At 40.1% G+C, this 27732-nt stretch overlaps 2 protein-coding genes across 6 annotated transcripts in view; one reads left to right on the top strand and one right to left on the bottom strand.

Annotated features, from left to right (window-relative positions):
* The window catches only part of LOC121272733 (alpha-actinin-1-like), a 108325-nt gene extending 86330 nt beyond the window's left edge, over window positions 1-21995 (bottom strand). The window contains exon 1 of one of the 2 annotated variants that reach the window (XM_041179512.1): window positions 21535-21995. In XM_041179512.1, the coding sequence (XP_041035446.1) occupies window positions 21535-21660 (126 nt within the window). In that variant the 5' untranslated portion in view covers window positions 21661-21995. The remainder of the gene's footprint in view (window positions 1-21534) is intronic. The other variant, XM_041179511.1, reaches the window with a different exon arrangement.
* A 277-nt stretch (window positions 21996-22272) lies between these two features.
* Window positions 22273-27732, top strand: part of clip3 (CAP-GLY domain containing linker protein 3) — a 183199-nt gene continuing 177739 nt past the window's right edge. For all 4 annotated transcript variants that reach the window (XM_041179235.1, XM_041179232.1, XM_041179233.1 and 1 more), the window contains exons 1-2: window positions 22273-22411; window positions 25641-25796. Coding sequence is in view for 3 of the 4 variants with exons in the window: in XM_041179232.1 (XP_041035166.1) it covers window positions 22367-22411; window positions 25641-25796 (201 nt within the window). In the remaining variant the exon portion in view is untranslated. The remainder of the gene's footprint in view (window positions 22412-25640; window positions 25797-27732) is intronic.

Below are 27732 nucleotides of genomic sequence, written 5' to 3'. Positions count from 1 at the left end.
GCACTTGCCTTTCAATGTCTAACAGTGATTTTCCCCTTTATCTCTCAACAGGGGTTTTCAGAGAGAGCAGGTTATAGAGATGAGAAGAAAAGCCAGCTAGCTATTATTGTGAAATTACTGGAATCTTCCACACACAGGAGAAAAAGAAGTTTTAGGTCTTGGTCAGCTGCACTGCTCTTCACACAAACCCTAGTCACCTGGTCAGCGGCCAATTAAAATGCTGCTGTCAGATAGCTCCCGTGGTTCAGGACTCATCGTGTTCCAGTGCACATGTCTTTCAACCTGCAGCCATTGTAATTCTAACCCCAGTCCATTGGAAATAAAAAGATATGTTCCTTACAGTGTGTATATTAAAAAAATTACAGAATTGATCCTGTTTTTTTTAAACTTAACTCTTTCCAGCCAGGTGGCAGTAAGGAGCATTAAAATCGCCTTGCAATTCTGGCAGAGGGGAGGTTCCATGAAAATGCAACTAGGAATTTTATTTTTAATTACTTATCAGCAATCCTTAAACCATATACAAGAGTTGCATGCAAATGTATTCTGATGCAGCTGTGATGCTTGCTACAGTCAAATAAAATCACTTGGATGAGATACCAACAGAACCAAACCACAATGTCAGCTAGTGTATAATTTGACGACACTGGTGTTGTTAGTAGGCATGTAGCATCAACAAAGTAAAAAAACTTGCATTTAACTAATGTACTTTAGTGGCAAACATAGTGGCTCAAGAAAAAGCAGCAGCTGATATCAAGAAGTTATAAAGCATCTTCCCCATCAGTGCAACAATTCTGTAAGCTCTTGAACCTTATGGAGCATTATCACCATCATTTGGAAAAACGTTGCTGTTATCTGCATTTTTAATATACACTCAGGAGTCAAGAAAAAAAATTTCAAGAACTTCCCAAAGCAGCCAATTTTATTACTCAAAGTTCCTCACTTTCAGTTACACAACTGGACAGGTTCTTCATTATACTGAAACCTAATAACCTACAGAACTACTCAAAACAGATGGTTATGACTTTGCTGATGTCCTTTATAACTGCTATGTTGCAAATGTTTTTGCAATGAAAAAAGGAAATAGAATGAATTGGTTAAAAACTTCTGCTATTTCACAATTTCTCTTAAATATTCAACATGCATCTTTGCTCTTGAATTTCCTAAAAAGGAAACAAGTCTCCATCAAAACCATAATTTTGAAATGTTCCTTATTTCATTACCATCAAGAGTAAATGTGAAATTTCTAGAGAATGGAAACTTAGTTCATATACTCACAAGGGTTACAAGCATTCAAGGAACTGTTACCCCAGCACAAATTGCTACCCTAAAAAAAGGGACAAGGTTTTTAGGAAGCTGGTAATATTGTGATGTCAATATGCTCTCAGGTGCTACCCAAATTAGTCACCAAGGCACCAGCTGCCCTCCAGTGCCACCCAGAGAAACCACAAAACATGCACCAACCTTGACAGCAAGGCTATTCAATGTTAATCACCAACGAAAAGCTTCAGTACACACTAGAGATTGAAAATGTGACTTCTCTAGTCCATATGATCCAACTATTCAGTCATGGGAAAACGTGACACCCAATATTCTCTTTTAATCTATACCACTAGCTATTGGAAACAGGGCATTATAACAAGCCACAGATTTCCAAAACTGAGGAGGGGGTGGGGCTGGGGCAAGGAAACAAAAGAACAAAAAAAGTTATTCCTGTTTCCGATTACCATCTAGCAACCCATAATGGGATGAACAAATATATGGAGGTCAGATAAGGTCTGGTTCTGGCTCAAACCATATTCCTCTGATCAAAGTACTGCCAACACATAACCATGATAGCTAAATGACATTGTAGCAGAAATCTTCCCTAGAAAGAACTACTTGTGAGCAAACTACTCAATGTTGATATTTTCCATCTAATGTAATACCTTTATTCTTTTTTCAGACCCAATTAGGAAAAAGTTAAACAGCTTGAATCCTATTTTTGCTTCCTTTTAGTGAGGGCTTTTTGAGGTGGTGCCAATGTTTCCATATTAAGCAATACACAATCCACAATCATTGTATGCCTGTTCTACAAGATACTTCTGGAGATACACACAAAAATCACATTACAAAATTGATGTTCATCCATCCTAAGGGTTTTACAGGTATTCAAAAAAGTTGAAATTTATAGGACCTTGCCAGGTGAAGTCAGTGACATCTAGTTTTTGAATATTCTATCCTTTATACTAGCTTACTGTTCAAAGCTGGTAAAAGAGAAAATGCTGGAAACATAGGTCTTTTGACAGATACTGACAAGTTAGTGCTCCAAGAGGTATACACCAGGCCTCTTTATCTACAGATGCTGACCTGCTTTGTATTTCCAGCAGTGAACTTTCAAGATTTCAAGTTTTCCCTTCTTGTTTTACAATTTAGACAAGATTTAAACTGCACAGGATTAACTACAGATACTTTGGTAACCCAGCCTGCAGTACAGGGTGTAATAACGTTTTCTGGCATGTTTCCACATTAAATTGCACTTTGAACTAGTCAGTGAATATGCCAAAGAGCTTTGAACATTCCATTCAGGGAGCTACCTCCAGTCTGAAATTCTTTAGAACTACTGAACTAACCAGATTCTTGAATTATTTCACTAGAGCAAAGACACAAAAATGGCCCTGTAGAACTGTAAAAACACAGAAAAGGACAGACAGTAAAATAACTGTTTTGATACACTTCTTAGACCAAACAATAACCCTGTCAGTGTCCAGGGCACTTCAGATTTGAACAGATGAGATTTCAATTGTATTCTGAACAACAAAAACAGATTTATAATCCATGATGGATTGAAACCAAGTGTTACGACTTTTGTAGTTAAAAATTGCACCACATGGTCACTTTTTGTACTTAACGGCATTTCGCTACTGAAAGAAAAAAGGCAATGAGAAAATCCAATTACTTCTAATATTGTACACAAGACTTTAACAATTGGAAGGTGTTTAAGACAGACAATTCAATATCTAATTGGCCTGGCCTCCTGTCCAAATACAATTCACTATGTCAAAATACGTGTAATGTATCCTCTATCACCTGGGACATGCATAAGATTCAGAAAATAAAGAGAGGCATCCTATTTTATGCAAATTAATGGGAATGTTGACCTGAGTGCACACCATCAGTCTATTCCTGATAATTCAATGCACAACTTCCTTCTAACAAATTGGCACAAGACATTTTTAAGCAAGTTTCTGCAAACATAATGGATTGGAAGTCCGTTGTATTATGCTCCAATTATCCAGACCAACAGCCCAAACTACAGTGGATCTCCTGTCTAAAATCAATATAATGGAAAGGTTCTCTTCCCTCCCTACCAAACCCTTGTAATTTCAAAAAAATGTCATGATAGGCAGCTATTAAATGTGTCAGAGCATCATCACTCTATCCAATGGAAGATTCAAGTGCATGGGTCCTAAATTCCATTTAGCCTAAACCTGTCAGAACAGATGACAATCTTATTCCACAATCCCCATCCACTAACAGAACAGACCAAGTGGAAGATTATATCCAATGTCTGGACCATTTGGTATAAACTTTTCAACCCTGTGGTACAAGTTATTGACGGGGTCTGCATACTAACAGAACAGCTACCATTAAGCAGCAAACATAGCCTATTAAGGCAGAAAAATCTGAGGTATTTAGTGGGGAAATTCTGCTAATAGCTCCTCTGTGTCTCAGTGGCAGCAGTTCAGAAAAATGTTGGACATACAAAGGTGACAGGCTGCACTGGAACACTGAGGAAACAGCATTTCACAAATTCCTGGCAATAACATCTCGGTGCCTGCATTAGTTTTTCAACAAACTGTACAGATGCACTACACTTGGCTCAGTCTGGTAAGATACTGAATAATATCAAATATAGTGTTCCCTTTTCACACGAACATACGAATTAAGAGGAGTAAGCCACTCAGCTTCAAGCCTGCTCCACCATTCAATAAGATCATGGCTGGTCTGAATGCAACCTCAACCCCACATTCCTACCTACCCCCGATAACCTTTCACCTCCTTGTTAATCAAGAATCTATCTAGCTCTGCCTTAAAAATATTCAAAGACTCTGCTTCCACTCCCTTTCGAAAGAGTTCCAAAGACTCTCAACCCTCAAAAAAGTTCCCTCATCTGTCTTAAATGAGCAACCTCTTATTTTTAAACAGTGACCCCTAGTTCTAGATTTTCCCACAAGAGGAAACGTCCTCTCCACAACCACCCTGTCAAGACCCCTCAGGCTCCTTAACATTTCAATTAAGTCACCTCTTACTCTAAAATCCAGTAGATACAAGCCTAAACTGTCCAGCCTATCATAAGACAACCATCGTCCTCATCATAGCACTATTTCTGGAATTTGACCACAGTATGCATTCGCTACACACAGAGGAATGTGGTTTCAGCCAAAAGCATGGAGAATATCTCTTGGGTTCTCCAAGGCACAAAATCAGAATCAGAACTGAAGATTGTCCCAGAAAAGGTGCAAAGGAAAACTTATGCCAAACAAATTGGTGAGAACAACATGGGAAGGCAATATAAAAGGGGTGCAGGGGCAGAGGGATCTGGGTGCATATGTGTATAAGTCATTGAAGTTGGCAGGATAGGTTGAGAGCATGGTTAATAATATACATCATCCTAAGTTTTATTAATAGGGGCATAGAATACAAGAGCAAAGACATTATGTTAAACTTGTATAAAACATTTGTTCAGCCTCACTGGAGAATTGCATTTAGTTCTGGGAGCCCCACTGTAGGAAAGACGTGAAGACATTAGAGTGCAGAAAAGATTCACGAGCATGGTTCCAGGAACAAGGAACTTCAGTTATGTAGACAGAGTGAAGAAATTGGGATGTTTTCCTTGGAGAAGAGAAGTTTGAGAGGAGATTTGATAAGAAGTTTGACAGAGGTATTCAAAATCATGGGTGAATCTTATGATGTCCATAGATAGGGAGAAACTGTTCCTATTGGAAGAAAGGTCAAGAATGATAGAGGGTACAGCTTTAACGTAATTGGCAAGAGAAGCAATGGAGACACGAGGAGAAATTTTTTCACAAAAGTAGTTAAATTCTGTAATGAGCTGTTGTGTGGTGGAGGCAGGTTCAATCGAGGCATTCAAGAAGGAATTGAATTGTTATCTGAGTAAGGAAGAACGTGCAGGGTTAAGGGGAGAAGACGGGGGAATGGCACTAGGTGAATTACACAGACAGCCAGCACAGACAATGGGCCAAATGGCCTCTTCCTGTGCTGTAACAATTGTGTGATTCTGTCCAACTCTAACTGAACTAGCAGACAATACACAAAAAACTGAACTTCAGAAGTTATGATCTTGTCATTGCAAAAACCTTGATTAAACACTCCACAGTTAAATGATAGTGTGATACTGTGTTAATGCACTTGTCTCAAGGGCAGGTAACGATATGTACATTTCCCAGTCTCTGAATCAATGGCCAGCACCCAAGTGCAGGGGGGAAGAAAATGATTTTCCTTGAGGCACATCTTTTTTAAGATAACAGCATGGGTCCACACAGTTTTCTATTTCCAACAGCATGGGAATCTTAGCGTAATTTTGGGGCAACATAAAGAAGGAGCTTTTCTAAACAAAATCAGATCATTATTCTCTCCAATTATCTCTTCCGAATTGTGCATCATGCTTAAACCTAAATTCTAATACAGAAATTGGAACTGTACTTTGAGGTATTCAGAGGCTGGGTAGAAGAAATTAACTGTCATATCAACTTAAAAATGCTAAAAAACAAAACTGTAAACAGCAAGATTTGCTGACTTATCCAAGTAGCTAGAATAGGATGGGAATATCATTGATAGGGCATTACCATAATTCACTGGAGAACACCAACATCCTCAGACTATCAATCTTTATGACGAAGATTGCAGAAGAGAAAATATCAATATTCAAACATCTAGTTTGGCTTTCATGCTGTATGCAATAGGTACAAAACAGTTCATTTTTGCAAGCAGATAGGATTCGGGTCATCTAAAATTTGGGAATCAAAGAATACATTTTGTTTTATTCACGAATACCTTGGTAAACATTATTTGGCAAAACTATCATTGCCTTAGTGGTAGGTGTGGAACTGCACTGCTGTCTAGTCAATGCAATCCATTGTTAAGGACATCACCATGTTCAAATTGTGAAAATTCATTCAAATGCAGATTCTGGAAATGTGAAACTGACAGATGGTGCTAGTAATGCCCATGTTGGTCATATGTCCAAGGGAGCCTTCCTTGGAGTCAACCTGATTGAAACAGCAAAAAATCCAACTGACAAGCTATTAGAACCACACTTTGGTCCGTTTCATTATGATGTCAGAATTCTAGTTTACTGGAAAAGACCATGTAAACAGCCAGACCAGAAGACGCCTATGCTATCCCAGCTAGTTTGAGGAAGTTAGTTAAGCTTGAATTTAAACTGTATAATCAACACAGGACAAAAGCTATACAAACTGATCACAATCATGTTCATTTTTGTTACATTTTTAAGATCTTAAGCCTTATTGCATTAAATAGCATATATTGCATATACAAGTGAACAGATCAAAGCACATACAGGTACAAATAAGATTCGTCCTTAAATGGACACAAAACTTGCTGGGTTGCTGAGATGGGAAGACTAGTTTTTGTGTTTGACTCGACTTGTGCATTATGATTCTTTGCAAAATTGTAGAAATAATTCCCAAAACAATGTAATTTTTAATTCAATTTATTCAGCAACATGAGCATCAGTTGCCCTGAAAAGTTTTAATTTTTGTGCAATCTTATTCCAAACCTATACTAATGACGCAGTATCAGAGATCAGGGCATACAGAAACCCCCACAAAGAGATGGAGAGAAATTAAGTTATAATCAATTTACCAATTTCTAATTCTAATGAAAGAGACAATTACATTAGAAAGTCTGCCACAACCACAGGACATCCCAAAGGTGCTTTCCATGCAATGAAGTACTTTCTGAAGTGTAGTTACTGTTGTAATGCAAAAATCATAGCAGTCAATATGTGCAAAACAAGCTCCCACAAATAGCAATGTGAAAATTACCATATTTCTTTCTTAAAATACCAAGAGATGAATATTGGCCAGGATGCTCAGAATAACACCCTTGCTCTTTAAGATAGTGCCATGAGATCTATGTCCACTTGAACTCGCAGAGAGGCCCATTGTTTAATGTCTCAGGCAAAAGGCTACACTTCCGATAATACAACACTCCTTCAGAACAACTATCAGGTGTCAGCCTAGATTTTAGTGTCTGAAACCTCGAGGGGGATTTGAACCCACAATCTCAATTCAGGCAATGATGCTACTTACTAAGCCATGGCTGACAAAGCTCTATATTCTGAAAGTAACTTTGAGGAGAACAAAGCTTCCCAATTGACTCAATCTGCAATTGCACTCATGGTATCAGCCACATTCATCAGGAAGAGCTGAAGTTCTATCCCTGGATCAGTATAGTGTGTTACCCTAACTTAGCTTTAACAGCTACAGGGCACAATTAGATGTGTTTCATGGAAAGAAATGGTAACAAGTTACTTAGTGTACGTGGACCTAACTTATCTTGGTGCCATGATAGAAAATGCACATATAGACAAATAAGGCTCATTATAGATGAGTTTGTTCTATGATCAAACTACCCACTAACTTTATCCAAATACATGCACAAAGCGTAGTCACTTAAAGTCACAACACTGGGGTACTGCCAGTCTTAGTGGAAATGCCCTATGAAAAGTTAGCATGTCAAAAAACTGGAAAGGAGGGGGAAAAAAAGTTAGAAAAATATTCCTCTGTCTGGAGTTGAAGTCTGGAAGGCATAATATAGAGAGGCTTACTATTAGAGCTAAGGGATAGGAATCCCTTCCTCTAATTTGGCCTCTAATTACATGACCACAAACTAGAACAAGACTGCATTCCTCAAATGATTTATAAATTTAAAAAAAACTTGCATGCACACACCCACCCTTTTCATCTGAAATACAATATTGTAAGAGATCTCTCAAATAAATTTTGATCCACTGCCCATCTTATTGGCTCAGCAATGAGGCTCACTTCAGGGTGTCTTAGGTCGTGTGGTTCAAGGCCCACAATGAACTTCAGCACATAATCTAGCCAGGAACTTCAGTTTGGTATTATGGAGAGGTACTGCATTGTTGACGATGCTATATTTCAGATGACTTGTTAAATGGAATGTCCTAGCTGCAGTCTCAGAAGGATTTAAAACCCCATAGCATTAATCAGAGTGTAGCAGATGTGTTTCCCTGGTGTCTTACCCAACATTTATCCCTCAACCAAACAATCGGTCATTCATCTCACTGCCATTTTTCAAACTGCTGTGCACAAATTGGCTAAAAAATTTGTCTTTTAATAATGACTATGCTTCAGAAGTAATTCATTGGGTGTAAAGCACTTTGGAATAGCCTGATTTTGTGAAAGGCACTATACAAGAGAAAGTGGCCAACACATGGGGTCGACTCAATCAGCAAGAGACCACAAACATTTTAAGCATTCATAATGTAAATCTGAACAAAATGCCACCCCCCCCCCCACCTCAAACAAAGTGTAGGGAACATTTATAACTTCAAACTGAAAGGGATTGTTAGAACAGGCTGAACAACACAAATCCCATGGGATAGATGGCATTTATCCCACAATAAAATAAGTTGGAGCTTGGTGCAGTGCTTATAAGGATGAGTGAGTCAGGTCACTGGAAGTACCATTAGAAGCAGACTAACATGGTGCCCATATTTTAAAAGGGTACAAATCAGGCACAAGCAGACTTCTGCTAATTTCAAAATAAAGTAAATAAGAGCAAACTTTGATTGTATTGTAATAACCTAGTAAATAACAGTGAACATGGACTCTGACCAACTTCTGAGGAGGTAATATTCCAATTGGACTATAATAAGCCCATGTATTGTACCTAGACTTTCTAAAGAAACAATAAGTTGATATGAACTGTCAGCTAAGGTCAAAAGTGTGGAGATTCAGAGTAAATCTTATATTAGAAAATATGTATTTTGATAGAGGAGTGATGTTAGGTGGCAATAGGGGGGGAAAAAGGGTTATGGGCCAAGTTGAGATGCTGCAGGATTGATGATCAAGCCGCTATTGTTATTTGCATCACTGAATTCAAAGATCCAAGCCAACGGTATAGAGGGGTGATTTTAGGAAGGATACAAGGTGGTAAACATTGTCCAAAAATGAACTATGAACTTTCACAGTTCAACCAGAATTTTAAAAGGCAAAAGAATTCAAGGCTGAAGTTCAAATCGTCAAAGGTCGTAAACATAGAATCCTCTATCTGCTGTCATTCTCCCTCTCTTTAAAGGGAGGGGTAACCAAAAACAAATGTAGGAGATTCTGAGCATTAATCTTCCCTAACACATCTGCTAGTTTATTACAAATCTAGATTAGTAAACAAGTTATAGTTAGACTAGCTCCATTTCTTAGTTTCACCAGACTGACACACAGATTTTATAGATAGCAAAGTAACCTTACTGAATTCATTGAAGCCAGTCATCAGGAAGCTACTTGAAACACAAAACTTTAGGCACCCTGAAGTGAGTTTCACTGCTGAGCCAATAAGATGGACAATGAATCAAAATTTAATTGAGAGATCTCTCCCAATTTAGTATTTAAGATGAAAAAGGAGGGATGGGGGAGGTATGCACATGCAAGTTTTTTTTAAATTTAAAAATCATTTAAGGAATGCTGTCTTGCTCTAGTTTGAGGCCAAATTAAAGGAACGGATTTCTATCCCTTAGCTCTTATCTAGTCTTGGTAAATAGTTGTTATATGTACAAAATGTATTGGTTCTGATCAACTATAGGAAGAGCCTATAACCACTAAAGCCTCAACTTAAAAATGTTTCTTAATGACACATGGTTCTCATCTAACCAGAAATCTCAATCTTCAGTAGTTCAACGGTTAAAAACTTACAATTGAAACTATTTTTTCACTGGTTACCCAAGTATTATAGGAGGACATAACAAAGTGATATGTATAAATAGTGTTGACTGGGCTTAAAGTTGCCAAAATCAGACTATTTGCCAGCAAAGAGATTTTAATGACCACCAAAAACAAAATAAACCCTCAAAAATGGAGTTTCATTTAAATCGACTCAAGTTACTTCTACCAAAAATAAAGTCAACAAAATCACTCTGTAGGGAGGACACTTTTAGAACGGAGTTTTGACCGAATTCCTGCCTAATCCGTCTATTTAAAAAAAATAATAACGTATAGCTGAAGAATTCAGGAGGCACTGATGCAGCTTTTTCAATCTCGTTCTCTTGAGAAAACCACAAACATTTAAACTGCGCCATTTTCTCTTCGTATTTCATGGCCGGATGTCGTTTCCTGCCACTTCATTCATTTTCGGGGGGGGGGGGGGGGGCAGCAGAAACTTTTAAAACCATTTAATCTGCAATACAGAAAAGCGCTATGTAAACACAGCGTCTCCATAAAAAAAGGGCTCCATGAGATTCACGAACGGAAACAAGGTTCTACAAGCTTCAAGCAAAACTGAATGCAATCCCGTCACCAACCAACTCCTCCCAGTCGCAGGAAGTATTCAAAAGCATTTGAACATCTTTAGCGACGTTAACGATGAGCTAATGCTATTTTGAAGCATTATGATTAATAACGTCAATTTAGTGAACGCGTCTGTCTATTTGCGCCTTAGGACTTCAAATTGTATTTGTTTTAAACTCTATCAACATCAAAAAACACCCGGATCAATTTGCAATCTCTACCGAACCGAAAATTAATATATTTGAGCTATGAAATTAATCCCGTTTTTCTGAACCATTCGTAAGGGGCCAATAAAAAAGGGCAACACCCAATCATTTTGAACGTAAAGAATTCAAATTGCCCAGAAACATTCCATCCCAATAAATTATGATTTGTACATATGATTTGTCCGATCTTCCTAATGGAGATATATAAATAGAGCAGTTTCTAATTATGAAAAGGTGGCTAAAATAATTGATTTATAAGATTAAAGTTTAAGATTGCGTAGTGTTCCCGACGGGGCCCATTCGTTGCCAGCACATTGCTAACATTCCACACAAACACACGCAGAACCGCACTGGTCTAGGAATGTCAGGCGGTACTGCAGAAACATGGAACACAAAAGATACCTCAGAAACTGTGTTAACAGACAGTTAGTGAGACAGCATTACAACAATAGATAGCCACGAAAAGTCAGAACTGGGTCCAAACTTTATTCTCAATAGCCGTGTAGATTTTTCGTTTTTTTAAAATATTAAGTTTGTATCGTAGTCTCTCCTCCGTGACCCAGGGCATTTCTTGCAATGGGTTCTACAGTCTCTCGGACAGCCACTGCTGGTGTGGCTCAGTTTTATCCTTGGGCCCCTCAGTCTGCATCTATACGCTGTCACTTGAATCAACTCCAGGCATGGGATCAGCACTTGTTTACACCCAGCTTTACCATTTCAACCTAGCAGTTGACCGTCAAGTAGTTGAACAGTGTGACAAGTCATGGATAAATTCACACCAAGCCCATCACCCCAGGACTAACAGAGCTACAAGGCTCCCAATGTCACGTTAACATTTTGCCCTGGTCTTTATTTCCTATGGTCTTGCCCCTCTTGATGGGTACCCTCCTCCAGCCAACCATTTTTGACTTCAGCCCACCATGGGCAGCTGTGCCTCTAACCACACAATTCCTACTCTCTGGAATTCCAAAATCCCTCAATCTTTCTAACTCCCTCTCCTATTTAGGAAAGGGCTTATTTATATAGTGCCTTTCCAGTCTTGAGAACATTCAAAGCATTTCACAGCCATACTTCTGAAATGTAACCAGTTTTAATGTAGAGAAATGCAGTATGCAAATTTTCAATACAAACAGTATAAAGTGACCTGGCCTTCTATCCAGCTTCACCTGCTCCAACCCCCCTTAAACTGTACAACTTTCATCACATTTCTAACTTCTCTTTAGCTCTGAATAGTCATACGGACTCGAAACATTAACTGTTTATTTTCTCTCCACAGATGATGTTAGATCTGCTGAGTTTTTTCAGCATTTTTTGTTTTTATATTAAGCCACCAGATAATCTGGTTCAAACAGTGTGGGATTGAAGATAAATACTGGCCAAAACAGCAAGGAAACTACGTACCCTGATCTGGTGATACAGTAGCACCCAGTAGCAGACAGAGTACCAGTTTAATGTCTCAGCCAAAAGGCAGTGTAGCAGCCCTTATTTGTGCACTGTTGTCACTCTAGAAATGTAGATGAGTTTAAAAGTACCCAGAGCAAGAGGTGAACCCACACCTTGAACAAGAGAACTACCAAAGGAAAGACTGACAATTACAGAATCTTTACAGTGCAGGAGTCCATTCGGCCCATTGAGTCTGCTCGCTGAAAGAGTAATTTACCTAATCCCACTCCCCTGCCTTATCCCTGTAACCTTTCACATTCTCTCTTTTCAGAGAGCAATCCAACTCCCTTTTGAATAACTCGATCAAACCTGCCTCCACCATCCTTTCAGGAAGTTCGTTCCAGACTCCAACCACCCTCGGTGAAGAAAATTTACATCACTTCTCTGCTTTTGCCCATTATTTTGAATCTGTGCCCTTTAGTTCTCGATGTACTCTTGAGAGGGAACATTGGCCACGACCAAGCTTTTGGCTATCCCTCGAAATCTCCCCTTTGGCTCCACATTCATGCTTCCACAGTGCCTTCAGATATTTTATAGAATTGCAAGTTCATGTTGCAGGGCCAGATCCTTCTGTAGCTTATCAGTAGCAAGACCAAAACCATCCACTTTGGCTCATGACAATGCCTCCACAGGTTTACACGAGACTCCATCTCTCACCTGGCTACCTGTTCATGCTGAAATTAACACTTCACAAGCTCATCTCCTCCTTGACCCTCAGCTGTGCTTAAGCCCCACTCGGTATGTAAAGATCACATACTTCTCCATCTGTAAAAAATACCAGCCTTCATCCTATACCTCAAATTGTGACTGAAATTATTCAATTTCTCAGTACCTTTTGATTTAACCTCACTTGTCAGATCCGGAGGTTCACCCCACATATATTCCAACTCAAAAGTCCATTGGCTGAATCCTAACCAACAATAAGTCTGTTTACCTGGCAATCCCAATGATTATTGATTATAAAACCCTCATTCATCATGAGGGGCGACTTGATAGAAGTTTACAAAATTATGAGTGGCATGGACAGAGTAGATAGTCAGAAGCTTTTTCTCAGGGTGGAAGAGTCAATTACTAGGGGACATACATTTTAGATGAGAGGAGAAAACTATAAAGGTGATGTGCGGGGCAAGTTTTTTTACGCAGAGGGTAGCGAATGTCTGGAATTCGCTGCTAGAGGAGGTGGTGGAAGCAGGTACAATAGTGGTGTTTAAGAGGCAGCTTGACAAATACATGAATAGGATGGGAACAGAGGGATACAGACCTCGGAAGTGCGAAATGTTTTAGTTGACGGGCAATATGATCGGGGCAGGCTTGGAGGGCCAAAGGGCCTGTTCCTGTGCTGTACTTTTCTTTGTTCCCTTCCCCAAAATCCAATAGTAAACCAATTGGCATTTTTGCAACAATTCTGTAACTTTCGTGTCTTTTTCATCCCAGTGACAGCCCACAAATTTTAGATTTATTCAATTCAATTTATAATTTGTGATGGTAGGATCTGAACTTCTGACACCTGGGGTGGCTAGTTCAGTAGCATAACGACTACACAGCCGTATCACTGCTAAGCATGACATGACTTACAAAAAAAAAATTAATGCTGGAACTAAATGCTTAATGATCTGTAAAAATGTCTTAAAAGTGCAAACAGAATTTAAGGAGTACAAACATAACCAGTACGGAGTGGTCTTCATAATAGAATAGAATGATATGGCACCACAATGAAAATTATAACATGCAGCTCAATAAAATACTATTGTCCAGAAAAATTACCAACTCAATTGGTCAGAGTTAAGACCATAAGACATAGGAGCAGAAATTAGGCCACTTGGCCCATCGAGTCTGTTCGTCATTCAATCATGGCTGATAAGTTTCTCAACACCATTCTCCTGCCTTCTCCCCATAACCTTTGATCCCCTTACCAATCAAGAACCTATCTATCGCGGTCTTAAATACACTCAATGACCTGGTCTCCACAGCCTTCTGTGGCAATGAATTCCATAGATTTACTACTCTCTGGTTAGTAAAATTGAACCAGTATTTTCTTACTGCAATCAATAAACAAATTACATTTATACAATTTCTTTAGCATACAAAAACACTTCAAGGGATTTAAAGCAGAGGCAAAGGAGAAAACTAATGGAGGAAAAATTGGCCTGGGTAACTAAAAGCCTGGGCAAGGATGTTCATTGAAACAAGGGTCTTGGGAGGCCAAGAGATAGAGGGGTTAATGGAGGGAATTCCAGAGCTTGGGGTTCAGACAGCTGATTGCTTGACTTACAAATGCTGGGGGAAGGATGCACAGGAGTTGAGGTTTCAGATAATACTGGAGAAAAAAATGGCTTGGCTAGTCCTTGAAAAAATAAATTTGAAAAACATTAAATCAGGATAAACTGTTAGTGTCTAGATTCCAGGCAGCTAATTACTGGTTATTGAACACCATGGGATAAGTACCCAACATAATCTCAGAGACTAACAGAAGGCCAATGAGCAGTACCAACACAAATTGACAGTAAAGATCTCACAACAACAACTATACAGGGTGGATCAAAGTGTTTGCCTACATAGCAGTAAGCACATTAAAAATAAATCACTACCAAGTGTTTAGAGACAAGAAAGAGCATTACTGAAATGTAGGTTTGTTTCAAGCCCTACAGAGGATCTGAGCACAATTTGAATTGCTGGTTAAGTGCAGAATTGAGGGATGCTTAATCAAAAATGAACTTTTTCCAGATATCCTGAAAAGGTTTGAAAAGGATCCTCAGTTTAACAAGACACACCACCTATGGCACATAGGTGCCCTCCCAGTGCCCTGGGCAATATTCTTCCCTCATCAAATGCAGATGAACAGGTCATTTAACAATAATAACTCAAACAATTTCAAAACACCTCTACAAGTATATGCTTCATGGTGATATAACCTGCTTAAAACAAAAATACACAACTGCTTAATAAGGATGGGTTACAAATTAGACTCTTAAAAATAATCAAGCTCTCATGTGGGACTGACACAGAGGAAGGAGATAATAAGAAGCATGAGAATCAGATATACCAACTACCATAACAAAGCAATTAATCTGTTGAATATCCTGTGAATTGTTCCTTTTTAAAAAAAAACTGAAGGTGCTAATGACAAGGATCGTGCTCAAGTAGTGAAAAGCATCAGAAAGACAGGGAAAAACAGTTCCATATTGCTAGTTGTGGTTGCATTGTTTTTAAAAAGAACAATTCTTTGCTCATTTAATGAAAATCTGAAAGTACCTATTTCAATTTAAAGTCCAATAGTGATTTACCTCCATGGCCTCTTTGTGCAAAGAATTCTAATATTCTCAACTCAAAATGTTTTTGTTGTTGTATCCATTTTACTTCTAATTTAAAATTGTTAGTGAGCTATTGAGGAAAAGAACACTACGATCAGAGAAAGCGTAATGGGAATGTTGGAATTAGGTAGGTAAGTCTCTGTTTTATTCGCTATCCCAATACATGCAACAGTATGGATATAACAATTCTGTGCAAGGAAAAAACATGTATACATAGCCTTTTGTTTTTTAAAAAGCAAGAAGTATGACAAGTGAGGCAGGTAGATGGGAATGACAAAAGAATGTATTAGGCAACAAAAATTAGGTTCTAAGAGATAACATTATACACAAACCACAGGCTTGTTGAGGATTGCTTAAATTACCCAGTTTTGAGTCGCTGCAACCTACATAATGATGCAATAAGGGCATCACTGGAATTTTAAAAATAGCCTACGGTTTACTACTAGGGTATACTTCATTATTCTACCCCAGAATGAAGCTGATTTTTAGCCCAAGCGTTTCCACCCTTTGCATAAGGTTTCAGTACAGACCTCAGGTAGTGGGAACACAGACTAACAATAGTTATGGAGACAGAAAGAGGAGGAAACTAGGCTGGAGCTTCAGGTGTAGTTAAATAATTTTCAACACCCAATTTATTGCAACAAGAGCACACGGCTAGGTCCTACTTTCCACAGCAAGATTCTAATAAACTTCAAAAACACAACTACAAAAGTTAGTGGCAAAACTACTGACTGTCCATACTCAAAAGGAAACTAACATTAGTGGCAGACAAGAAATATCACTGCAGTCAAAGCCCACACATTAGCAGTTTACAGCATTCTGATAACTAATTTGTTTTTGGCAAGCTCTTACCATTATTGTCAGTACAGCCTGGGTCCCAGGAGAGATGCTAAAATGACCTCTGTATTCCTCCCCCATTTTTAGATTGAGGTCTGACACTAGTCTCTAGCAATCTCACTGGAAGGTGGTTGGAAGCATGGAGGTCTTAGCTGTGATGGTGAATTATGAAATCAGAGGAAAATTATCAGAGACAAAAGCTATCAAAAACATTCTATTTATAAAATAATCTAGAACACTGATTAATATCTGTTTGCTACAATGGTCCAGATAGACAATTTTCACCAAAGCAATAGTCACTGGTGACAAACAAACATTGTGCCTTTTTTTTTTACCGTGAGCTAGTCAACCATTTAGCTTGCTTAGATAGGCTGGCTCTGCAGTTTCCCCAATCATAGGCCTAACCATCAAGAAGCCTGAATGAACAACAAAGTCTTAAACAGCTTCTTCTAATAGATAACCATTTGTCATCATCTAAGCTGGATCTAGCAGGGAGTAGTTAGTGAGTGGCTGCGTACCATCAGGATGCTAACCCAACAATGAGGGGGATGGTGTGGGTCCTGAACAAAAATAGCCTTGGTTACCAACATCTTGTGGATACCGAAAGTGCAAAATCATAATGAATAATTTGCACGTTAAATGAAAGAACTGAAAAGCCTGCAATCATGCAATAGTTTTGCTAAATAAAAATAAAATACTGTGGGTGCTAGAAACCTGAAATAAAAACAAAAAGTACTGAAATACTCAGCAGGTCTGGCAGCATCTGTGGAGGGAGAAACCGAGTTAAAGTTTCAAATCCAATAGGAAGGCCTACCTACTTTCAGTTCTGAAGAAGTCATATTTGACTCGAAACATTAACTGCTGCACATCAACAATCAATCTCCAACTTTGATTACAGATTGGACACCAGTTGGTAGACACCAGGATGTGGGCAGCTAACTTGTGGGGACAAATAGCCGATCAGATGTGCCAGACAGCATTTACATTTTATCCTCCGTGGCAGACTTCACAGTACAAGTGGCAACAAACTACAATAGACATTAACTTAAACTGCCAATTACAACTTTGCTTTTCACCAGATCTATCCCAATGGCTGGGAAAAATCTGCATTTGCTAATGTTGTCTAGTTCTGTTTTTAATTATTAATAATCACATATCTGCTGTTTCAAGCTTATATGGAAATCTTCACATACAATATGTATAAAACTACAAGAAGCAACCCTGGCGACATTCAAGGATATAACTGTTCATCTCACTTCTGTACGTTTTAGTTTCAACATGAACCACCAATCGGGACTGTGTATTAATGCTTTGTTTTACTAAAGCCAGTTAAACAAACATTAAATAAAAGTAAAGTGGGTCTTAAATTGCCTGATAAGAGTTAAGCTTTGCTCATTGGGTTTTTTCTCCCCAGTGCAGTGCTAATAATGCTTAAGTAAATATACACGTTTTCTAAAGGTTTGCTGATGAGTGGCAGCTAAGTGTGATATTCTAAAAGTGGGAGCAAGTCACTGCTTTCAGATATCAGATTCCTACTAATCAAAACTCATTTAAAAGGAACACTTTTGCTGCACATTTTTTTTAAAAAAAAGTATAACATTTAGTGTTCCAATAAACCATGTAGTTTGCATTTAACCTACAAAATCTCTTTTTCTAATTCTTGGATATACAGGTAATCGGATCCCAATGTTTAAAATTTAGATTTTTCATACATTCCAATCAGACTACATTGTCACGTATCTTCAAGATCACAGGGTCTTTCATCTATTGGGATGTGGTAAATCCCCAATTGGCTCTGTGCAAACCATTGACTTATAGAGGCATAAGCACAAGGGCTTCAAATGCATCCAAGCCTGTCTACACAAGGTTCAAATTTAAGATTCATCAGCTTTAGAAAAAATAAAAGATTGTTCTGACCAGCTATTTTTAATCACAGACACTAACAGGTTCACCAGGGGAAACTTCACTTCCACAAGGTTTTTACAAACTGCCTCTGAAAAGACACCTGCACAAATAAGGAAACAAAAGCCTGATGACAATGGCAGACTAGCAGTTTTTACTGTGAGCCATTAAATTTGCACATTAGTGAGTGCAATTTATTTGCAACTTAAATCTTAGCACCTGGATAGCTTCTCATGTACATTAGAATTATATTGATAAGTAAGAGCTCAGCAGCACCTGCTTATTGCCACAGTCCACGCAAGGGCCATGACCTCTACATTCTGTTCTGCCTTTACACAATGCCAGGGAAAAGAATGGCAATACTATCATGTCCACAAAAAGTTTAAAGGGCAGAGTAATCAATTGCACAATTAAAAAACTGTTGAAAACAAACACCAGCATCCATAAAAATACAGATTAAAATTTGGATTCCCATCAGAAGAGCACTGATTATTTCCCTTGGCTAACAGATCAGTGTATTACCAGAATATCTTTTTTAGCAGTTTTTATTGGTGCATATTTTGTTTCCCAACACAGGTGAATACAATACTGCTCCAAGTTCATCCTGGCTAAATACTATAAATCAATTACAAGGTCCAGGAAAACATAGGAAACTTGTGTTCGTACTTCCACTGTTCTCTGGATCACATTGGAAAAGTCTAGATTAAAGACAGGCATGAAATCTTGGAATGTATCTCCATTAGTATAAAAAGTGCACTTGCGATTTTCAAATTTGATAGCCTAAACTACTGTTCAAAATTTTTTTTATGAAAAGGTAATTCAAGTAGCAATACTAAATTTAGCTTACTCTACATTTTAATCAGGATCTGAAGAGCCTGTTTTCATACCAACTTATAGTTCATATATGGTTCAACCGAGGCTCAGACTCCTAAAATCATAGTGTCAAAAACAGCCAACTTGCCCCATTTATACAGCTTTCCCACAAATGGACCAAACAATTTGAATGGTTCATTTAAAAAAGTGTGCAGACATCAGCATCTTGCAATCAACTGGAACAGCAGAAGCTGAAATAGCCAACTTGCTGGAAGAACACTGACCACTTAAGCTGCCAAATGTCAAACAGTCCAGGGGCAAAGCCTATCCAGCATAGGTTCAGCACACACAAGGCATTTTTGAATTAAAAATGCAGAACTAGTACAGCATTGAAGCTCACTATGCCATTCTTCCCCATTTATATTTAATGTCACTGCTCCTCTTAAAAACTTTCACCATTAAGAAATAAGAACAGTTCACAATCATGAGTCAAAGATTCTGTCAGATCTCTCACTTTATAGAGTGTGACAACCTAGCATTAATGCTTCTATAATTTAAGCTGCTTCTACAACTTAACAGAAGTTGACTCAAATGACTTATGATGCTTTTGAAGTATCCAATTTGACATATATTTTATGTTCTATTTTTGAAAACTTTTACAGCTTCCCAATGGCTTAGCAAATTTATGATCCACGTAGACATGAAGGTCCAAGGTTCTATTCCCTACCTGTGTTAGATTGGTTAATCTCAATAGCAGCATTATCATTGCATAAGACATCCATGCTTCTGCACTTATGAGCATAAATCAGCCAGAATTACTTGTTCACTACTGTACTGCCATATTTCACACCAAGATGAGTTCCCAACCCCATATCCACGTCAGCATGAAGACCATGCAATTCTACTCCACAGCTGAAACTCTCATCATTCCTAGTTACCTCTAGACTTGATTATGCCAATGCACACATGGACAACTTCTCACATTCCATCCTCTGCAAGCTTGATGTCACCCAAAATTCTGCTGCCCATGTGCTAACTCATCCCAAGGTCCATTCGTCCATCACCCATGCACTCTCTGGTCTGTAATCAGCTCCCAGTTAAGCAATGCTGAAAATTTTAAAATCCAATCCTGGTTTTGAAATCCGTCATGGCCTGGCCATCCCTAATCTCTTCTAGTACCACAATCATCTTTGGTGCTCTATTTCTGGCCTCGAGCATCCCAGATTTTAAAATCATACCATCGGCAGCTATGCTGTCAGCTTCCTGGTCCCTGGAATTTCCTCTCAAAACCTCTCCACCTTTATACCTCCCTTCCCCAAGAAGTTCCTTGAAACCTACATCCAACCAAGCTTTCAGCCACCTGCTCTAACATCACCTTAAGTGGTTCAATGCCAAATTTTGATTTACAACACTCCTGCAAAACCCCTTAAAATGTTTTATTATATCAAACGATACCATATACAAGCTGTTGATGATTGCTAGAGTGACTCCTACTGGTAAGTGTGCAAACAGAAAATTGAGTGAAGGCAATTTGCAGTACTGTGATACTTTCTAGTCAAACCATTTAGCAACAAACACTACCCAAGTTTACAAATAAAATGCCCACTGGGACATTACACAGGACTGCCGGCCTCCTGTCTACCTGCCATAATCAAAGCCTTCAGAGGGACAAATACAATTAAAACACGTGGTTTGCTTAGTCAACTAGGTCCAGGACTGCAAAAGTTGCCATTTTGCAGACCTGAATACCTTTCGTAGTTCGCTTTCAAACTCCTCACACTGTTGAATCACAAAAAATGCAGGAACTTTTAAAGCACAAACAGTTCAGGATGTGCTTTTTGCCTTCCAGCACACTATATGTAACCTTCAAAGACAGAAAGTAATAAATGCAAACCTTGCCTTATTCCAGAACTACACAGTACATTTGCTTTCACAACAGATTGGCCTTTTACCCATCTAAACTTTGCTGGTTCAGTTTTCAAAGAGTATAAGAACTGTAAAGTGAACTAAAGGCAGTCTGGCTTAAACAAAAATCCAGTCTGTCAATTCTGCAAATTGAAGAGCGTTGCCATAATAGCAAATGATCTTATTTGTTTTTCAGACCTCCGGGTTAACAGGCGTGACAGATACACCTAAAATTAATGGGGTTCCAGAAATTCAAGGCTTTGTGCTCAAAAAGAGGAGCCGGTGACGTTTACAAGAAAACATTGCTGACTACACAAATCGCAGTTTTCTACTTTGAAAGGAGGAGGAGGAGGAGGGGGGAGGGGGGGGGGGGGGGGTGCACATTTTTCCAGCTGTGGGGCCTGGTGCAACTCAATGCATTTGCTTTGCACATGGAAGAAGTGATGTTTCCCCCATGGCCCTAACCTTCCCTCCTCCGCCTACCGAACGCCTTGCCAAGGATTTATTATACGGCTCGGGTGGGGTTTTTTTTTCCTTTATATAGTGGAAGGAGGGGGGAGGGTTTACCTTCCGTTGCTGTCGCTCCCAGGCCGGGTCCAGCAACAGGTCGCGGTCCCAGTCCTCCTCAGGCTGCATGTAGTCCCCGTGGTTGGGCTGCTGGAACTGCGAGTTGGCTTCGTGATAGTCGACCATGTCCGGGGCGAGGGTAGGGAGAGAGAGAGAGAGAGAGAGAGAGAGAAAAAAAGACTCCTCCAGGTGCGGCAAACCGGCCAAATAATAAAAAAAAAAATCACACGACAGAGCGGCGCGCGTTTCACTCGCGATCGGCCTCGACAGTCCGGCGAACAATAGCTCGGGGGTAGGAGAGGGGGGGGGGGTGGGGGGAGGAGAGAAGAGGGCAGTAATCAACAAGCTTCGAGCCAAAACTTATCTCCCCCGCTTGTGGTGTGAATATGTTTGTGGGTGAGAGACGATGCTCCTCCGTGGCCGCTCGCTCTCCTTCTACCCGCCCGCCTCGCTCGCGCTCCGCTTCTTGTGCCTCCCCCACTTCCGCCGTCGGGTGCGCGCGCGTCCGCTCGCTCTTCCTCCTCACGCGCGCTCGCAACCTCCAACCCCCACCCCCAAACAAACGGGTCAGGAAGGGCGGGGCACGCGGACGCCAACGCGCCTGCGCGTTCTTCCCGCCTCCTGCCGCACCCACCCGATCTTTCACCCTGCCGCACCCCACCCCACCCCACCCGGCCTCCTCCTCCCTCCTCCTCCTCTGCGCCTGCGCTTCGCGGCCCTGAGGCAGGCTGGGATTTGTAGTTGGCGCCCATTTTGCGGCACCTGCAGTCCCACTCCAGGCGACCAAACTGAGGCAGAAAAGATCAACGGTGGGAAGGCGGTTGGTCGTTTCATGCTAGTCTCGTCGATGATGCGAATGAGAATTGACCCTTTGCAGGTTTGGAACAAAAGCACGATAAGTTTGAAGGTGGCAGAGCAAGTTGTATCAGAGGATGATTATAACACAAGGTCATTCGGTCCATCGTGTCCTTGTCGGCCTTCTGCAAGAACAATTCGCCAAGTCCCCCTACCCCGCCCTTTTTCACCTATCTCTGTAATTTTTTTCCTGTTCCGATAATTATCCAATTCTCTTTGACTGAATCCACCATCACAATGTCAGGCAGCAAATTTCAGATACTAACCACTTCTGCATAAAAAGGTTTTTCCTTGTGTCACCATTGCTTCTTTTGCCAATCATCTTAAATTGATGTCCTCTGGTTCTAGATCCTTCGGCCGTCAGGAACAGTTTCTCACAATCTAATCTGTCCAAATCCCTCATGATTTTGAACACCTCTATCAAATCTTCTCTTAATTTTCTCTTCTCCAAGGAGAGCAACCCCAGCTTGTCCAACCTATCCATCTTCCAATCTTCCTCTCAAGGCTGAGGAGGGAGATCAACGTCTTGAGTGATTTGCGCTTGCCTCCTCAACGATGAGAATAAATTAACTTTGCAAAACAAGTCTGGAACAAAACAAGACAATTTTGGAACTGGCAGGACAAGTTGGTAAAGTTGTGTCTTTTTTCACAAAAAGTACATGGCATCCTTGGCTTCATAAATAGAAACAAAAATGTAAAAGCAAGGATGTTAATGCTAAACTTTTTAAAATTACTTTTTATAGCATTGTACCCAATTCTGTACACCAAGATGTCAAGGCCTTGGAGTGAGTTCAGAGGACATTTGCTAGAATGGTACCAGGTGGGAGCGACTTCGATCATGGGACCTGGGTGCCTCTGGCAATGCCAGCATTAATTGCATATTTCTAATTGCCCATGAGGTGGTGGTGGTGTTGCCATCTTGAACCGCTGCAGACCATGTGGTGTAGGTATACCCATGGTGCTGTTAGGGAGGGAATTCCAGGATTTTGACCTAGCTACGATGAAGGAACAGCAATATATTTCCAGGTCATGGTGGTGTGTGACTTGAAGAACATGCAGGTGGTGGTGTTCCAATGCACCTGCTGCCCTTGTCCTATTAGGTGGTATGATTGCAGGTTTGAAAGGTGCTGTCGAAGGAGGCTTGGGGAGTTAGAAATCATTGAAAGTTCATGGCACATAAAGAGACCACTGGACCCATCACGTCTGTGACAACTGAAAACGAGCCACCCAGTTTACTGTTGCTGCAGTGTATCTTGTAGATGGTACATAGTATGTGATTATATAGAATTATAATACCAGCACAAAAGCAGGCCGTTCAGCCCAGTTAGTCTGTGCTGGTATTTATGCTTCACGAGGCTCTTCCTTTCCCATCTTCCTCATTTCAGCCTTTCAGCATATCTTCCTATTCCTTTTTCTCTCATGTACTTGTCTCAGTTCCTTTTGAAAGTATCTAAGCTATTTGCCTTAACCACTTCCTGTGGTAGTGCATTCCAAATTCTTACCATTCTCTGAGTAAAAACATTTCCTCTTGTTTCCATATTGGATTTATTAGCACCTCTTTTGTATTTATGACTCCTAGTTTTGGATTCTCTCACAAGTGGAAATGTTTTACATCGAACCTCCCCAACCCATTCATAACTTTAAAAATCTCATAAGTCTTTCTAAAGAAGAAAGCCTGTTCAGTCTTTCCCAATAGCTATAATCTCTCATTTCTGCTACCATCCCTGCAGTTTCCCCAGTGCTTCTGTGCTCTTTCTATGGTATAGAGACTAGAACAATGCACAGTACTCTTCAGTGTAGCCCAATAAGCTTACATACAAGCTTAACATAATTTCACTATTTTTGAATTCCACACCCCTAGGAATAAAACCCAGTGCTTGTTAGCACGTTTAGTTACCTTCTAACCTGCAGTGCTGCTTTTACTGGTTTGTTCTCCTGCATCTCCAGATCCATTTGCTCTTCTAGTCCATTCCTATTTTCCAGTGTAGAAGATTTTTGTTTTACCTACCAAAGTGCAACACTTCATATTCATCTATGTTAAAGTTCATTTGCCACTTAAACTGTCCAGTCTGCAAATTTCCTAATGCATTCCTGTGACATGCATTGATCTTCTTGAAGCAGAGAAGATTAAGAGGAGATTTAAATGAGATGTTCAAAATTATATGTGGTTTGATAAATTACATGGAGAGAAACGTGTTTCTCGTGGCAGATGGTGCCGGTAATTGGAGGAAACGGCCATAAAATAATTAGAAAAGAAGCCGGGTTGAGGGAGCAGGGTCAAGACATATTTTTACTTAGAGTTATGATCTGGAATGCACTGTCTGAAAGGATGGTGGAAGCAAATTCAAAACAACTTTCAAAAGGCCAACAGATTTCCACTTAATAAAGGAAAACATTTCAAATTTATGGGGAAAAAGCAAGGGGGCTGGACTAATGGGATGTCCTTTCGGGGAGCCAGCATTGGCATGATGGGCTGAATGGCCTCTTCTTATACTGTATGATTCTAGGTTACAGGGTGGGACCCTTCCCAGGTGAACAGATGTGTCTGGCCACTCCACAGGGACTGAGCCGTTGGGTGTCTCCATCTTTTTCTGTTTCAGATTTCCAGTATCTGCAGTATTTTTCTTTTTATTAGTTTGGTTATGTTGTTTATTGTCTATTTTTGGTGTCCTTGCCTGGGTGGGGAAAGGTGGGCTGACTCGTGTTTTTGTTTTCATTAATCTCAGTGCCAGTCCACCAGCAGCTCAATTCAAAATAGGAGAGATTCACATAGTGTGGTTTGCAGAGTTAAATTATGAGGACGGTTGTATAAACTTGACTTCTTATTCACTTGAGTATAGATGGTTGTGGGATAGCCTAATCAAGATGTTAATAAAAAAGATAAAAGATCTGGTAGGGTAGATGCAGAGTAACTGATTCCTTCCGTGGGGCAATTCAGCAGAAGTGGACAAATTCTTACAATTAGAGCTCAGCCATTTGGGAGCAAAATCAATAAACACATTTTTATACATATCATCATGGAAATCTTGAAAACTTGTCACCAAAAGGCTGTGGAGACTGGGTCAATTTAAATTTTCAAGCCTGAGATTGATAGGCTTTTGTAACAAATCAAAACTGATTGAATGTAGTTGAGGTATAGATCAGCTATGATCTAACTGAAACATTGCAGAACAGCCTTGAGCAGCTGAATGTACTCGGCATGTTCCTAAGGAAAAGGCTGCATGTTACTTCATTGTTGTTTATCATCCTAGGCCATCCTCATGCATGTCTTTGTCACCTCTCGACTTGAGTATTCCAAAGCATCCTGGCTGGTCTTCCACATTCTACCCTCCATAAACCTGAGATCTTCTGCTGCCCGGGTCCTTACTCATACCAAATCTAGTTCACCTATCTGGATTGGCTCCCTGGTAAGTGATATCTCCATTTAAAAGTTTTCAACCTTATTTTCAATTCCCTCCATGGCCTTGCCCCTCCCTATCTCTGAAATTCCCTCCAGGCCGAAAACTCTCCAAAAATACCTGCACTCATCTAATTTTGGCCTATTGAGTATCCCTGACTTTAATCGCGAAACCATGGTAGCAGTGCCTTTCTCAACTGCCTGGGTCCTAAGCTCTGGAATTCCCTCCTTAAACCTTTCTGTCTCCCCAGCCCTCTTTCCTCCTTTAAGACATACCTTAATACCTACCTCTATGACCAAGCTTTTGGCCATCTGACCTAATGTCACCTTACATGGCTCGGTGTCAACTTTTGCTTTACAATTCTCCTGTGAAGCGCCATGGGATGTTTCATTACATTAAATTAGATAATGCCAAGCTTGGTCTTTAAAAGTCAGTAGGATTTCATTTTATTACTTTCCCCTTGCTTGGATTAGAATTTAATCCATGAAGCAGGATGAGACATGCTTGTGTATCATATTCCAAAATGTACACACACAGAGCTCTGTGATCAGTAGCCTGAAGAAAGAAGACAGCTCATTAATGTCCTCGCAGCCAGACTTACAAGCATCAGCAAATCCTTTAATACCAGGCTGTACGATGTGAAGCCCACAGACAGAACAGCGACCAAGTTCTTCCTGACCTCAACTTCAGAGGTTTTGGACACTAGCCAGCAGGAGAGTCTAGATTACCGGCGAACAGTGGACAAGCTGACTAGACTGTCCAATCCTTCGAGAGGAGTAAAACTCCAGGAAGTGACGGTTTACGAGTCAAGTTGTATTCAACTTTGTGGAACTGTTTTAACTCAGACCTGCTGGAAATGTACAAGCCTATGCTCCTGATCAGCAACAATTCAATTCATTTGGAAAGAAATCATCACCTCACCTAGGAGCAGAAAGGGGAGAGAGAAGACATCAGGAATGTCTCTGTTTAACATGGGCTACATTGGAATTCTGTCCAAGGTGATTGCCAGTTTGGTTAAGTCTGCTCTGGAGCTGGTGATCCACTCGTATCAGGCCTCTGCTGCACCTGGCAGGATGAGCGACTCAAGCTACTTCAGAATATAGTTACCTATGTACAGGACAGGAGGGTGGACACCTCTTAATCAGCTTCAACCAGGAGCAGACCTTTAATAGAACATTACACACATACATGATGGACGTGCTCTCCAAAGTGGGGTTTGGAGAGGGAATTCACAGTTGGATCCAACTGCTCTACATATATAAGCTGGAATCAGAAAGCTTTCCTATCAAACCCGGAGTCAGGCGAGGCTGCTTTTTCTCTTTGGTGTTGTTTGTGCGTTGTATCGAGCCCTTTGCCAAGCCCAACTTTAAAGATATGGGCATAAGTAGGGTGATGATCCCAGATAGCAGAAGCACCCTGGTCAGTACTTCCCTGTAATCTTTAGAATGATTGACCTAAACGCAGATGGTGTATTTGGTGACCACTTTCATGCTTTTGGAAACAGCATGCTTGGCCAGTTCCCCTGGCAGCATGAGGCAGACAGCGCTCTGGATCTCTCTGGCCAAGGTGACATGGCGCTTGTTGTACATACACATTGCTGTTGTCTTCTGCTCATTGATCTGCAAACTGACAGTGAATGCATGAGTGTCTGCGACCAGTTCGAACTGGTATCTTGGACAGAGTAAATTGCAACAAAAGCTGAATGGCATATTTGAAATTTGGGAAAAGCAAGGAAAATAATAGGATTATATGCCTGATAATCTGTTCACTGTGTGACAAGGGCCTGTTTGAATTTGTGTGACTCATCTCTGACAGTGCAAAATCATGGTTTGAAAATAATTGAAAAGTTTCATATGTCCCATCCTGAAATAGTCAGTGGACGAAAGTAATCGACTTTTATTTCAGAAATTTTGCTCTTTCCTCCCTTCCTCTTAGCTGTCTTCCT

The sequence above is a fragment of the Carcharodon carcharias genome, chromosome 34 (genome assembly GCF_017639515.1).
Source record: "Carcharodon carcharias isolate sCarCar2 chromosome 34, sCarCar2.pri, whole genome shotgun sequence".
Taxonomy (NCBI): domain Eukaryota; kingdom Metazoa; phylum Chordata; class Chondrichthyes; order Lamniformes; family Lamnidae; genus Carcharodon; species Carcharodon carcharias.
Note: the sequence above shows the minus strand (reverse complement) of the source record. Positions and strands in the feature narration are given on the sequence as shown.